Genomic DNA, 16,203 nt, shown 5'->3' with positions numbered 1-16,203 from the left:
CTTCCCAAATTGCGGACTCCCCTTTTAAGGTGAACAAAACATGTGTATACTCGTATTATCTATGATGATAAATATGGCAAAAATGTAATTTTTGTTATTCACTCACTTAACCACATTTAGCAATAGACTTTTGAACTAGAAAAGCCTACGTAAATTTTTGTGAGCAAATTACAAAAAAAAACAATTTTCGCACATATTTTTTGTAAAAAAAAATTGTATTATATGATCTTTTTTAGATATAATAATATATGTATGTAACCGTCTTTGTAACAAACATGCAACGCTAAATTTGCACACATCCACTGCTCGCCTACATACTCCTCATAATCATATTTTTAATATTTTCTTAAACCTCAAAAATTAATCATTCATATACAAGTACAATCATTTGTGGCATTTCAAATATTTATTCATACATACCTATGCACTACGTAACGTACGGTATGGCAAGTCTAGGCAATATTCACTTAAATGCATTTTGCATATTTTAAAATCTCAAATATTCTAAAAAAATACGGAATACTTGGAGTATTTGCTCACTTACACCCTAAGCGCTATGAAACTAAAAGAGGTTTGATTGCATTGCTATTGGCTTGACTTATGCCTTTTATGCATAAATTGCCATTTGTTGTTTGACATGCAAAGCTCGGCAATTCGATCATTTGGATTTGTTTTGTTCGCTTCGTGTTTTTTGCACTTTGCTTAAGCCTAAACTTCACGCTCTTGGTGAACTTAACTGCTATATGTATGTATGTAATGGCGTAGATGTTACGAGTATTCCTCTTTAGGAAAACATTGGTAAAGAAAGTAAAGCATCTCTACTCTCGTTCGATCTTCTCGAATCTTTCAATTGTAAAGCGTTTAAAGTATGCAAATTAAAATCAAAAAATAAAATAAAAATAAAAAATCGATCACAGTTGTTTGGGCGGATTTCGTTTATGATATGTATGTATGTGTGAGTGTATTATTAATTTTTGTTACTGATTTTGTTTCATACATTCCTATATGCTTTGTGAGATATGTATATATGCTCGTACTCTGTAGTGGCTACGTGCATGAAAAAAGTGGAAAGATTAAAAAAAAAACATAAATACGAATAAAAACTTGTGTATGACACAAGTTTGTTATGGACTACAACAACAATAAATATTAAAAAATACATGTAATTCTTACTTGCATTGTCAGCTCGAATTAAATATTTGAAATAATAAAAAAATATTTCAAACTTGAGTATTTGTGTTATCTTCCGTCTTTTGCTTGCTTATTTGTTTGTTTGTTTTATGAATTTCTAAAAGTGACTAGATTAAAGTGTTTTTCTTTTTATTTAATAATTTACATGAAATGAGGTCAGTTTTGAACATAGAAATAGTTCAACTTTTTTCGGATTTCTTGGAAATGTTGTGTATGTATTTTTTGCACTGGTATGTAAGTATATGTGAAGGCAGGTGCCTTCAAATAATGTGCGACGAGCAATTCGTCAGCACGAAAACCTGTAATAATTTAATGTTCCGGCAAGTTAGTTAAGGATGTTAGGCTATCGATAGTTGGTCTGCACTTCGGCGCGTGCATGATTATGCTTAAGTTCTGGATTTGTATTTTCTCATTTATTTTGATGTGTCAAGGAGTTTTATTTTTGTAACAGGGAAATGTTATTGAAGTGACACTTTTTCTAAAATCGACTCGCCGCATCCGTTCGGGAACGTAGACTCGGCTGTCAATGAAACGTGGTTTCGTCTAAATAAAATACATTTGTGTGTGTGTATAATTTCTTTCAAGGGATTTTTGTCTTTAAATTTTTGAAAGTTTTCTGGGTGTGCACTTTGTGACCTTGGCTAATACGCATACGCTATGGAAAAAAAGGTCTTCGAAGCTTCCACCTAAACACTGTGAAGGATCGTTGTTTCTTATCGAAGTGAAGTCTAAAGAGATACAAGTTACGAGAATTATTTACTTTCATATGTTTGTAGTTGTCGTTCGGCGTGGTTTTCATTTAGGAATAGAAAGTAACACGTGAACAAAAGAAATCTCGAAAAAGATATTATACCTCCGCTGTACGTATGCATGTACATACCTCTTTCGTTTCGGCTTCAAGGTGGAAGCAGTGTTTACGTTTGGCAAATACATGGGATTGCATTTAAATGCGCCTAGTGTCGTCCGTAGCCTTAGTATGCTAAAGATTTCAGTAAACATCGTTTTATATTTCATTACTCTTCTCTGCTTTCGTCTTTAGCTTCTTTTTCTAACAGAACTTTTTTTAACCTTTTTGCGTTTCTGCATCAAACATCGCATTTGTATTAGCCTTTCATATTTGAGGGTTGTAGCTTTTGTGGTGTTTCATTATTGCTGGATCCATGACGTAGTTGTTCGCTTCAGCCATTTGCATTGGCAGAGGGGGAAGTTTATCATTGGGGTGACGATGGCTCGCAGCTGTTCTACGCCCCTTACTAGATGACAATTGGATCGTTGATGATGCCGAAGTGGCAGATTTTGTATTGGTGGTGGAGGCTGACATAGCACTTGACACTGCTGGTGTTGTTGTGGTTGCCAATGCCGAAGTCGAAGATGAGACCACAGCAGAAGCAGCAGCCGTTATCGGCGAAGCGGCGGAAACTGAGTTTCCAGATTCATTCCCAACAAAAACTGCAGAATTTGTTGTCAGGCTTTGATGAACAGCTTTGCTGTTGTTGGTATGGTTGATCGCCGATGACATTCGCATACTACTCGGAGAAGCTGGCAGCGTGCTGGCATTTCTCATTGTTGTAGAAGCGCTTGTGGGCGTGCGATTCCCTTTAGAATTGTTAAAAACTTTCGTCTGTTTAAGCAGTGAGTGATCGTTGCAGAGCGCAGAGATTAGCGGTAAATCTAAATGTTTGCTCTTCTCGCGTAGTACTGTGATATCCAGTGGATTGACAGCTGCATTGTTCGTAGATGGGTTGCTTCCATGGCTAGAGTTGCTATTGCCACCGTTTGATTCCTTTGACTTAGTGGTCGATGCTAAGCTGGCGGTTTGTCGGTTGGCCGCCGCAACACTGGCTTGTAGGTGAGCTAGAATGCTTCCACCGTTATATGAAATCAGATTAGGCTTCGGTCGTTCACCCGCCCACTGTGCACCGCTGGATGTGCGTGTCATATTGTTGACGCTTCGATTCGTATTTAAGGTGGGTGGTTTCCTTGGCGGTAATTGGCTTCGCACCGTAACATGGTTTTTTGAAAGCAAAATATTAGAAGTGGTTGGTTTGGAGGGAACTATGAGGGGTATAAGTAATTGGGTTAATAATCTCTGTAAACTTAAGCATTTGTTTTCTAGTACTTACTTGGTGGGGGTTTTTCAGATGGTGTCGGCATCGGTGGTTTCTTCAAACGCCGATTTACATATGGGGGCGGTGGTGGGGGTGGCATACGCTTTACTTTCGGCAGCGAGTCAAGTGAATTTAATATATTGTCATCTGATCGTGAACGTGCGAATAAATTTGTAGTACTTGTATTGGACGCTGCCAAAGCTGCGGGATGTAACGGCGGGGGTGGAGGTGGCTCGTACGAAGAGCATAAGCTGGCCATGGAGGGGCTGTAGAGTGGGGAATAGGTGCTCGGCAGCTGTACATATGTATCTGATAGATTCTGTGTCGATGCATAACGTGAGTGTGTGGACAAAGTCAGTGGCAAGTAAGGTGTACTGCGATAGATGGCGTGGCCTTTGCATGTATCCCACGAGCCAACGTGTGCACTGCCTGTATGGTATGCCAGGTAGGAGTGCGGGTGTGGGTGTGCGTGAGGGAGTGGTTGTGGCGGTGTTTGTGCCATTGCCGCATAAATGGAGCTCTGCTTAGCATCCAGATATTCTTGCTGACTGACTGCGGGATCTTGAATTGGATAGATGACATAGTCAACATCGCTGTAGAGCTGTTGTTGGTACAGCTCGAGCTGCTTTCGGGCCAATTGATTTCCATAAACACTTCCGAGATGAGATGGAGGTGGTGGGGGTGGCGGTTGCCGTGGTAGACTGGGAGGTGGCGGTGGCAGAAATTGTCGATGCTTGATCACTGGTAAAAGCACACAAGTTCGTGTGGATTGTTTTATTTCCTGATAAGGTGGCGGTGGTGGAGGCGGTTGTTGGTGTAATGATGACATGCTGCTGTGTGTGCCGTGTAAGCTATAAGGAACGATTGGTATACCAATAGTGTTAGGAATGATGCTGGCTCCAGCGGCAGCGGCAGCCGCAGCATGGGCTATAGCAGCCGCAGATATGGAAGATTGTCTGGTGGCGGAAGCCAAATGGTGATCGCCATTAAGCGAGACCTGCGAACCGCTGATATAGTGAGAGTTGTGCACAGAATGCTGGGAGAGATGGCTCGTCATGTTCTGGCTGGCAATTGATCCGGAAGTGGACGCTGCCGATGAGCAATGCGTTGGTGCAGCATAACTGGGTTTCTGATTGTCGTTAATTACACTGGTATGAGCTTTAAGAATGTTGATTTGAGGTCGAGTAGTAATGAAGCGAGCAGTGACCTCTTCGGCTTTTAGGGAGCACAAGGAGCCTCCCGTGGAAGAAAGCGCGTTATTGGAATGGTTGAGAGAAGATGTGCCAGAAGCTATCGAAACTAATGACATAGGACGGGGCTTGGTTGATGTTGGATATGGCGGAGGGTCACGGCGACGAACGACAGATGAAGCTATAGGTGCACGTGGTGTTGGTGTACCAGCTGCTTGCGTAGTAACCTCAACTGGAATGGTGGGCGATGGCACTTTGGAGAAAGTTGTGTCAATTGCATTACTTGCAACACTTTTAATTGGCTTTAGTGCTAATGGAGGACACACTGGTGGTCCACATAGACCGGTTTTTTCATGGCGAGCGTGATATGGCGGCGGTGAACGCATCGGTATGTTGCTAAGACTCGTTAGATTTTTTGTTTGCTTCAAAATATTACTGTCGATACGTTGAGGAGGTGCCGGTGGATCAGTGGATATTAAATCATTAATTAAGTCTTCAACTTGATCCTCGGTTGGCGCAGTGTCTTGGTGACCTTGAATGTATGATTCTCCTTTAATGGGCAATGGCAAGGTAACGTAATCACAATCCGAGTCCAAAGTACTTGACACCGTTTTACGATTAGGGTATGTGCCACGACCCACAATTAGGTCAGTTAATTCCTCTGCAGAGAGAAGATTGTGCTTGTTGTCGGTTGGATCACTGCCATCTCCTCGGAATGAACCACTTGTGCTTACATTGGAGTCTGAACGTAGACGGAACTCTTCGTTCTCGATGCGTTTACCAAGATAATTCCCTCCATCGACTGAGTCCAGATTAGAATGACTTTCATGCAAATTATCAGCATTTATCTCGCATTTTGCCGGTTGGAAAACGCCATAATGTGAGCTTTTCTCAGACTCGGCAATCTCTGACGATTGCCCGGTCATTTCACTGCTATGCATAGTGTATACGCCAGAAGTCTCAGTGGGCGGTGCGCCGTGGGCCAGTGTGTACACTCCAGAAATGCTTTCATTTTCATCCCGAGTGGAAGATGCGAAATCATGATCAATACAAGTTGACTCAGCCTCACTGAGGATGGAATTTTGTGCTGTATGACTAAACCCCAATTCAAGACTACTCGAGGTCGAGTTGCGTCGCTGTATTGGCGTAGAATTCATCACAGCCAAAGACGTTAACGTATTAGATGTAGAATCCGAGCTTGGCAAAACTACGACGGTGCTACAGGTCGACGAGCACTGGGAGCCAATATTGTGTTGCGAACTCGGTGAGTCGGTGGCAGTCGAAGAGTCAGCGGCGCGCTGGGATGCTTGGTTCGAGCTGCTGCTAGAAGAATTTCCTGCTGAAGTATGACTTCTCTCAACAGGCGATTCATCACCGGAATTAACAGAATTCGAGTGCTGCTTTTGACGTTCCTGACGTACGGAAAGTGCTGCCAACTGCTCTTCTAGATCTTTTAACGAGACTTGACCGACTGATGAGGTTTGCCTGCTAACGCTTGGCCGATCCAGTAGATGTGCCAAAGCTAAACTTTCTGTGGAAGGTGCTGCAATCGGTGCCGGCGGTGTATTTATCATTATCTCAACCTCATCCTCAGAATGAACACGATCACTGACAATGCCCGAGGTGGTGTTAGAACTAGTGCTGGATATAACCGATATACGCTGGTCACTTTTGTTTTTATAGGGCAAATGCAGACTGCGCGAGTAAATGTAGCAAGCGTGAATACAATTACTTTCTTCTTCTTCGCGCTTAATGACCTCTTTAAGACGTGCGGCTATCTTCATGTTGAACTGATGAGTTTCGCGACACAATGTCAATAGCATTTTGTTTTTCTCGTCCGAAGTGGCATAAAGTAGGATTTTGCAGTCACCAGATCGAATCTCAAACTTCTTCCGCTCGAATGACAGCTTTGTAATGCTCGGCCACAAGAAGGTAGTTTGCTGTTGAGGATTTTCAGAGGAGCTGAAAATTTTTATGCCCTTCGAATAAATAACAAACCACGAGCTGCCCAAACCGTTTTCGCTTTTTGTTGAACGCATTCGAAATATGTGCGAATTGACGCACTCGTGTACCATGCTGGCGTGTTGAATATAGTGCACCTCTGCGTCCAACGCCGACATACCACGATTTTCGCGATGACAAGCCTGCAATGCGCTTACTGCCCAAGCCGTGCACAGCTCGGTGGGCAGATAGTCTTTCACACAAAAATAGTCCTGTGTCGATGTCTGTGTCTGCGTTTGCCCCAGAGCTGATAGTGACGTACTCGATGAAGTTGTTGGTGGTGTATTGGATGAATTACTTCGGTTTATTGAAGAAATCGATGAAGAAGCTGAAAATGAGGCTGCCATTGCTCCCAGACTACGCTTCAAACTGCCACTAATAGGGAAAACCGACGTGGACGAAGAGCTCGATGAGGCGGGCATTGATGTTGGTGTTAATGCTTCCCTTTCCTTCTCTTTTTCCCAGCTTTCTTTTATTTTTGTATTAGCAACTAGGGGCGACGTGTTAAGTGTTGAGGCTGTGGAATTTCTTGCTGTTAAAAAATTTGAAAGACGAAGCACTCGATCGTTCTCACTACTAATACGTTTGTTGATCTTTGGCAATGTTGTTGTTGCTATTCCAGCTGCTGCCGCTGCTGTCGTTTCTTTTGTAGTTGTTGTTGTTGTTGTTGTTGTTGTTTCTATAGCTTTTGCTGCTAAATTTGTGACTTCGTTTGTGGTGGCCGTGGAGCTTGTGACATGCGAAGAAAGCAGGCCTAGGTGGTCACACTCCACAAGACCACCACAACCGCCCTCTTCCGATACTAAGGATTTTAATGTTGTGCCCTTTGATGTTGCTGCAAATGTTTGAGTTGCAGCGGGTGCGTCCCCCAAGTCCGCTTGTAGTGCTAATCCGGCGAGTAATATCATCGACTGTTCCGAATATTCTTTAGGCATTTCCCGTTGTAGAGCATTATATTTTAATTGTAGATAGTAATTGTGACGGGATATCTCATCTTTCAATAGAAATGGGCTCTCGATGTAAAATTGTACACGGAAATGCAATTCCAAAAGAGGTCGTCCATTTGCGTCGAGGCCCTAGAGAATGAGGTTAATGTTAATAACGTCACATACATGCATACTCGTAGCGGACTTACGTGTGTGTGCGAGGATCGCCAACTTTTCGGGCCGTACTTGGAGAGTTTGCTCTCCGGATCCGCAAACATGTATTCGCCATCTGGAAATTAAAAAACAAGATCTTATTTTAATTAATATTAAAGAAAATAGAGCAATTTTATGTTAGATGGGTAGGATAGAGAGGAATGGAATGCATTCTTTAAGGCGAGCCTTGTTATAGAGCCATCAAAGCCACCGTTAGTAAACGGTTTACTTCAACCTACAAGCGAGCTTGGCAGGCTGAGAGAGGCTGCAGATGGACAAAACTGATGTTGCCTGTCATGTCCGACCGACTGTCGCAGATCCTCCTGTCATTGAGCAGAAAGGACTGTAGGCAGCTGGTTGGACTGATAACGACCTACTTTCTATGAGCGAAGCACATGGAAAAGGTAGGCTTGTGGTCTTTGGCACTGATGTGTGAAGAAGTGACCACCTTGGCTCTTTGGCACCACAAGATCTACTAGGATTTCTTCGGAGGTCAGATAGATTTAAAAGAAATTAAAAAGGGAACTCGAGTGCAGTACAATGGACTTAATGTTGACTGAGTGCTGTACTTACTAGTTACCTCGACAAAACAAAAACAAAAATATGCTATGAAGATTATTGTATCTGAAATTTCAGGGGTACATTGAAAGATCACTCTTCGCAATCTTATTTTATTAGCGATGACGAGATTTAAGTTTCAATTCCTCTTGACAGAAAAACTCGGATGTTGGTCTTTAGCAGTTGAAGGGTGTCAGATATTAGTAAATACTATTTGGTATCTGGCTTCGGAATTGAAACCACCACCTTTGGTTTAGTAGTCGATGCGCTGCACATGCGCACTCGGCTGCGGCATGTAGAATTTGCTACGAAACGAAAGCAGCTGCATCGCCCCATCGTTCGATGTACTCCTTTTGAATGAATTGCCCATTTCAACATTCTTCGCTTTACGTATGCATGCACATGTGTGCGTATGTATGTATGTGTTTCGTATGTACGAGTATACCTCGAGTTCTTTATTTTGCCTTATTTCTTTTATTATTTTCGCGGGTTTGGTTGGAATCTGAGTTTCTTTTTAAGGCTTCAGCTTGCGCCTCTTTGCGTTAATACATACATATTGAGGTGTTGTTGTTGTTAATTTATTTTTCTTCTTCTTTTTTTATTAACGAAAATAGTTGGCTGGTATCAACTGCCATCATTTCTTGTTGCTATTTCATTTTTTCGTGTTATTTTTCATTGCTTTTGCTGTTGGCGTCTCGGGTGGATTCGGTGGACGCGCGGTTGATGCTTTTTATTGTTATTTCTTGTTTCATGATTCTTGTCATTTTTGCAATCACAACATACCAACATTTTCTCTTCCATTTATTGTTAATGGTGCATAATCATTATCGGCAGGTAGCGGCAGTCAAGATAATGGCGAAAAAATAATAGTAATGTGATGTTTTAGATTCTTACGGCTGTCGTTATTGGTTGTGTTAATGTGGTTTGTTTTTGTATTCTTATTTTTGTTAGTTTTTTGCCGCTGATCGCGTGCAACCGATAAACATTGGAAATTAAAATTCCTCCGCTATGGCTTTAACTTTAGCCTTTAGCTGTAGTTGTTTCGGTCGATTGCCAATGTTACCTGCTGCGGGTTTTGACGATTGTATTTTGGGGCGTTTTTTTTTTTTTTGTTATGTGTGTTATGCGTGCCTGATACATAATTTGCTTTAGATGAAAATATTATCCAAAAAGCTTGGGCGAAAACAAAATCCTATGGCGTTCAAGCCGCTCAAGAATATTCAATAAATTTTAGCTACCGAAAATATAAAGAGCAATAAAAACGAAATACGAGGTGTGTTCAAAAAGTATCGCGAATTTTGTATTTTTTTTTTTTCAAAAATTATTTATTTACTCATTAATATCTATTTTGTCCCCTCCAAAGTAATTCCCATGAGATATTATGCACTTATGCCAACGTTTTTTTCCAATCTTCGAAGCACTTCCAAAAATCATTTTTTTTTATCTTGTTCAGCTCCTCCTTCGATGCCGTCCTTATCTCGCCAATCGTAGCGTAGCGTCGTCCTTTCATGGGCCTCTTCAGTTTCGGGAACAAGAAAAAATCACAGGGGGCCAGATCTGGGAAATACGGTGGCTGTGGCATCATTAGTGTGTTGTTTTTGGCCAAAAAGTCCCGCTCAAGCATCGATGTGTGAGCAGGGGTGTTATCGTGATGCAAGAACCAATTTTTGTTCTTCCACAAATCCGGGCGTTTCTGGCTTGCTGGATTTCTTCGCGCAAATTGCGCATAACTTGCAGGTAATATTCCTTATTGACCGTTTTACCCTGTTTCAAGAACTCATGATGCACAACACCGCTGCAATCGAAGAAAACGGTAAGCAAAATTTTTACATTCGACCAAACTTGGCGCGCTTTTTTCGGTCTTCGTTCGTGCGGCAGCTTCCATTGAGATGATTGAGCTTTGGTTCTCACGTCATTACAATAAACCCACGATTCGACACCAGTTATGACTATCTGGAGCAAATTAGGGTCGTCGCGGACAGAGTCCAACATCTCATTAGCAATGTTCATGCGATGGTGCTTTTGGTCAAAATTACGCAGTTTTGGTACGAATTTTACGGCGACCCGTCTCATGCCCAAATCATTGAAAAAAATAGAATGTCACGAGCCAGTCGATATGTCTAGGTCCTCAGCAACCGGCACGCTTTTCGTCGTTCACATCTTCTCGCCCTTCTTAGAACATTTTGAACCACCGATAAACGTTGCTTTGGTCCAAAGTAGCTTTTCCGTATGACACAGTCAACTTTCGGAATTCATCCGCGCACTTAATTTCGTTTTTCACACAAAATTTGATACAGGTTCTTTGATCCATCTTTTTGAATAGGTTTTAAGGAAAAGTAAGAGGACGTTCATGTTTTGGGCTGCTTCTCCGAAAAAGGATTTGGTCGTTTATTTGTGCTTACCGCCAATCTGAATGCACTTTTGAGGAATAAAATTTAGAAGACAACGATCAAATAAAATGCAGTTTATGAGAATCGAATTGGCCAAATAGTTTCCAAGTATGGTAATAGCGATTACGCTTCCATTAGACGGACTGTATGTCGGTTACAGATCCACGCATATACATAACTCCGACCCACTATTAAAAGTTTATTTAACAGCAGTCACCGTTCGGGAGACAGTGAAAACTTCAAGTTTTTGCTGGACATCTATAGGCATAGTACCTAGCAGACGGCCGGTGCTATAGTCAGTATTAATGCTTATGGCACAAAAAATTGTATTTCACTAAAAACTCAAGTAATATATATATATATTGGCGCGTACACCCTTTTTGGGTGTTTGGCCGAGCTCCTCCTCTTATTTGTGTTGTTCCACAAATAGAGGGACCTACAGTTTCAAGCCGACTCCGAACGGTAGATATTTTTATGAGGAGCTTTTTCATGGCAGAAATACAGTCGGAGGTTTGCCATTGCTGCCGAGAAGCGACCGCTATTAGAAAAATGTTTTTCTTAATTTTGGTGTTTCACCGAGATTCGAATCTACGTTCTCTCTGTGAATTCCGAATGGTAGTTACGCCCCAACCCATTCGGCTACGGCGGCCGCCTCAAAACTCAAGTAATATCTGACGGAAATATGCGAATTCGAAGCTCCACGACACTGTGAAACTGCAAAATTAACTTTTCCCCTTGCAAATATGTGTTCATTCAAAAGGCTTCAAGAATTGCATTTATGACTGTCTAGGAATGACCTTGAAAAGACTTTGATAACCTTTATTCTGCAGAGGGCAGATAATGCTGACTAAATACCTAACTTTAACAAATTCTCATGCAAAACTTGCAGAGCAATTCCTGTAGAATACATTTTAAATGGAATTTCAAAAAAGTCGTATTTTTGGCATGCTAAAACAGGCGACTCTTTCCAGTTCAACACCGAAGCACTGTGCTATGGAAAGCTGAGCTTAAATGCTAGTCACTTGTGGGCTGCGGGCAACGATCAATACTGACTGGTGCACCGTCCGATAAGGTATGAAAAATAAAACTAATAAACACAAACCAGTACTTTTAAAAGGTGATTACAACGCACGCCATACCAACAACCAAGCATTCGAGAGATGCAATAGTCCAGCAGTAAGACAGGCGAAGATCCAACGACAACTCGCTGCTAGCTCGGTGTGTTGGTTCCTTGCTGATGTTGGTTGCAGTTTTGTTGTTTTTGATGTTGCTTTTGGCTATGCATATTGGTTGCACCGGCTGAGTCGAGGCCGATGCTCATTTTAGCTCATTAATTCTGGAGATCCATGCAATGGTATGTGAATACGAACACATCAAATTACATACGTACATACATACATTTACACAAACTAAGCTACATATATAAGGTTGTCAAAAAAGTCTTGCGGTATTTCCGCAAGCTTGTCTTTGCAAGCGCGTAGTTCTAGTTGTTTTCGTCGCATCGATTCACGCTAGAGCTTTTTGGAAAGCTCTTTTCACGTGCTAACACGTGTTTGATTAATTGTTGTTTGCTTTTAGTCGTTCGTGAGTTATAGCGTCGCAAACATGGAGCAAAATAAAGAGAAAATACGGCATATTTTACAGTACTACTACGATAAAGGCAAAAATGCATCTCATGCTGCCAATAAAATTTGTGCAGTTTATGGACCCGATACAGTTTCCATTTCCACCGCACAACGATGGTTTCAACGTTTTCGTTCTGGTGCAGAGGTGATCAAAGATGCGCCATGGTCCGGAAGGCCTGTCGTGGAAAATTGCGATAAAAACGCTGAATTGATCGAAAGAGATCGGCATAGTAGCAGCCGTAGCATCGGCCAAGAGCTGGGCATGAGTCATCAAACCGTTATAAACCATTTGAAGAAGCTTGGATTCAAAAAGAAGCTCGATGTATGGGTGCCACACGACTTGACACAAAAAAACATTTTTGCCCGTATGGATGCATGCGAATCGCTTCTGAATCGCAACAAAATCGACTCGTTTTTGAAGCGGATGGTGACTGGCGATGAAAAGTGGGTCACTTATGACAACGTCAAGCGCAAACGGTCGTGGTCGAAAAGCGGTGAAGGTGCCCAGACGGTGGCCAAGCCTGGATTGACCGCCAGGAAGGTTCTTCTGTGTGTTTGGTGGGATTGGCAGGGAATCATCCACTATGAGCTGCTCCCCTATGGCCAAACGCTCAATTCGGACCTGTACTGCCAACAACTGGACCGCTTGAATGCAGCACTCATGCAGAAGACGCCATCTTTGATCAACAGAGGCCGAATTGTCTTCCATCAGGACAACGCCAGGCCACACACATCTTTGGTGACGCGCCAGAAGCTCCGGGAGCTCGGATGGGAGGTTCTTTTGCATCCACCGTATAGTCCGGATCTCGCACCAAGTGATTACCACCTATTTCTGTCCATGGCGAACGAGCTTGGTAGTCGGAAGTTGTCCACAAGAGAGTCCTGTGAAAATTGGCTCTCCGAGTTTTTTGACAATAGGGAAGCGAGCTTCTATAAGAGGGGCATTATGAAGTTGGCATCTCGTTGGGAACTCGTCATCGAACAAAACGGCGCATATTTGACTTAAATCGCATTATTATAACCAATTTTATGAACAATTGAAAATTCCATAAAAATACCGCAAGACTTTTTTGACAACCTTATATAACAGATATGTACGTGTCTGATGCTTACACACCCATACACACATATGTATAGAAAGAAGAAGGCTTGTGCCAGTTGGTAGTCAGTAGGGTTGTCAACTCTGGGACAAATGGTAAGATGTGTTGAAAAAGAGAATGTTAAACCATATTTGAGCGCATGGCAAACATTTTTTTGTAATATTCTATTTAACATTAACAGAACATGGGTTCTGTTTGGTAAAATTCCTTCTTCTCCAATTTGTGGTGTGTGTCTTAATATTGCTCCACAAATGCAGGGACCTACAATTTTATGCCGCTTCCAAATGGCAGATGGTTTCTATGAAAAGATTTTCATGGCAGAAATAAACTTGGCGGTATGCCCTTTCCTGTTGGGAGGCGACTGCTATTAGAAAAAAACCTATAATTTGGTGTTTCATGCCCACTGTATGCCTCGATCCTCGGCCTCACCGAATGGTATTTAAGTACAATTTGTGGATAAAACCTAGTTTTACGAACAATTTGATATTGAAGTAAAGAACTCAGTAGTGAATAATTCCTTGGTGGTAAATTTTTTTAAGTCATATCTGACATTTGTTAAGTAAAGAGATGTAGAATTTCACACGATAAAACACGCGTTAAAATGATTGAATTTTATTAAAAATTGTCGATTTTTTTTTTAAATTATGCATCAAAAATCGTAATTTGGCAGAAAATCGGTGGAATTCATCGAGAAACTGGTTCTGTCGAGGACAGAAAAAGGACTAGCGAACGAAAAACTGGACGTTCTGTTGAGAATTGGCATTACTGCTTTAGCGCAAAAACCTTCAACTTCGGTAGGTCGACTTCTCAACAATTAGGCATTGATGAGTCGACTGTTTGGCAAATTTTACCTGTAGATGTGCTAGAATGTCATAGTGGGCATTTAAATGATGCCATTTTTCACACATACATAATTGTTAAGCGCCATATTTTGAATAAAATAATGAATGAAATTATATTGGCTGACATTTGGCAAGCCTATTTATCCGTGTATTAAAGGTCAGTTAGGCTAGACTTAACTTAAGAAATTTGCAACGGAAATATAAATAAATATTGGAAAAACTATAATAAATTAGCACCCAATGCCATATTGGTTCAAAATCAGAAATAAAAATAAGGAATCTTCAAACGTGCGCCCATCAAGAAAAAAATGTGTGCTAGCCAGACACTTTATATTATTACCAAGCCGAATCTATTAAAGGTGGTATCGGTAAATCAGCTGATTTCTTTTTTGTTCTTTTATCGTGTCCATGTGACTATAAGACCAGAATGAAAAAAGGCGAATTCATTATTTGTTTTCTACTTTGCCAATACTTTGCTTTGACAATCAAATTTAAAAAACATTATTGTTGGTATAGTGCCACCACCTTTAATGATAGCGCCTTGATTATTACACTATGAAATGTTAAAATATTTTGCTTCTCTATCTTCTATTGCAACTGTGACGACACTTCGCCTCCTAAAATGCCACACCAAATAAATTATTTTCAAAAATAATTTCCACTCTGCACTCGCATGAATTCATAAACATGCTGATCACTCGTGTTTTAAGCTCTGCTCGATTTTTAAGCTCAATAAAGCGCTGAGAGCCGTAGCGCTTGGAACGCCTGGAATGCTTAGTGCGCAGTTCTAGCTTTAGGGCGTAAGGTTAACATTTAGAAACGAAAAGACAATAATTGAATGACAATAAACTGAATCGTTTCACCAAATTTTTTTCGGTAAAATGTAAATCCAACATTACGATGCATCAAAGGCAACCCGATTCTCTCACTGCTTGTTTGTTCCATTCAGTTGAGACTTACAGGGTGTTAACAACGGATGTCAACAAAGAGGAAATTCGCTACATTTTAACAGTTCTTTTTTGATAAAGACGAAAATGCGAAAATACAAGTCAGGCCACTGAAATTTTGAGTGGTGTTTATGGTGGCGATACTGTAACAGCTAATTACGTACAATTTTGTTAAAGATAATGCCGAAAATGTTGATAAAATAGGAGAAATAATCAAAGTTTACCGGGATGTTAGTAGTCGTAGCAGCGCAAAAACAATGGATTTTTTCCCTAGACTAATATTTTAGCAAAAATAAAACGGAAAAAAATTATCTATGGCTTAATGGCATTTCGAGTCAAAATACTTATACTTTGCAACTAATTGTTTTATATGCTTTAAATATAAACTTTTCCATTATTTTCTTTTAATATGTCTTATTGATAATTATATAAAGATATTTCCGCCGTGAAACAATTTTCTTCAACGCTTTATTAAAAGACTCTTCTCGAGCCTCTTAAGTTAAGTTTTAACTAACCGCCAACACAGCTTTCCATAAAAGAGGTTGGCTAAAATATTATGTCAAGTTAAGTAAAGTAAATTAAGTTTAGCTTAACAGAGTTCTTAGACTGAGTGTATCTGGCACGTTGCATGCAACAACATAAAAAAACTGATTCAAAAAGTTATACAAAAATGTTCCACAAACAAGCAGAGAGACATAAAATTGCTAAAGACACAGCAAATATTGTACAATAATAGCAGCAGTTGAGGGCAGCGCGCAACAACAGCAATAAGTTGGAGAATATGAAAAATGCAATGGCTGCCCGCGTAGTATACAAAAGTGAGGAGGGCTCAAGGGCGAAAGGCCTCCGAATGGAGGCAACTGGCAACTGGCAGCGGACACAAGCGGACACAAGGCGCGTGTTCAGTAATTCAGGTAGCAGTTGCGCGCATTGCTTTAACACGAGTGCGATCAGACGAGCGCACGGACGGACGTCCAACAATGGTCGACGGTCGATGGTTGATGGTGGATGTTGGATAGTCGACGGCCGACGGATCTGCTGCCACAAGAACCAGTAGCCGCAGAAGCAGCAACCATGGCTGCATTAACAGAAAACGAAACAGCAGCGACGAG

At 41.2% G+C, this 16,203-nt stretch overlaps 1 protein-coding gene across 3 annotated transcripts in view; it reads right to left on the bottom strand.

Moving 5' to 3' along the window:
* Positions 1–246: 246 nt before the first annotated feature.
* The window catches only part of LOC128862878 (protein expanded), a 75,953-nt gene continuing 59,996 nt past the window's right edge, over positions 247–16,203 (bottom strand). For all 3 annotated transcript variants that reach the window (XM_054101666.1, XM_054101664.1, XM_054101665.1), the window contains 3 exons: positions 7,626–7,705; positions 3,315–7,566; positions 247–3,246 (listed from right to left, as the gene is read on the bottom strand). In XM_054101666.1, coding sequence (XP_053957641.1) covers positions 2,303–3,246; positions 3,315–7,566; positions 7,626–7,705 — 5,276 coding nt within the window. In that variant the 3' untranslated portion in view covers positions 247–2,302. The remainder of the gene's footprint in view (positions 3,247–3,314; positions 7,567–7,625; positions 7,706–16,203) is intronic.

Source organism: Anastrepha ludens, chromosome 5 (genome assembly GCF_028408465.1).
Source record: "Anastrepha ludens isolate Willacy chromosome 5, idAnaLude1.1, whole genome shotgun sequence".
Classification (NCBI taxonomy): domain Eukaryota; kingdom Metazoa; phylum Arthropoda; class Insecta; order Diptera; family Tephritidae; genus Anastrepha; species Anastrepha ludens.
This window is presented reverse-complemented; position numbering and strand designations above follow the sequence as displayed.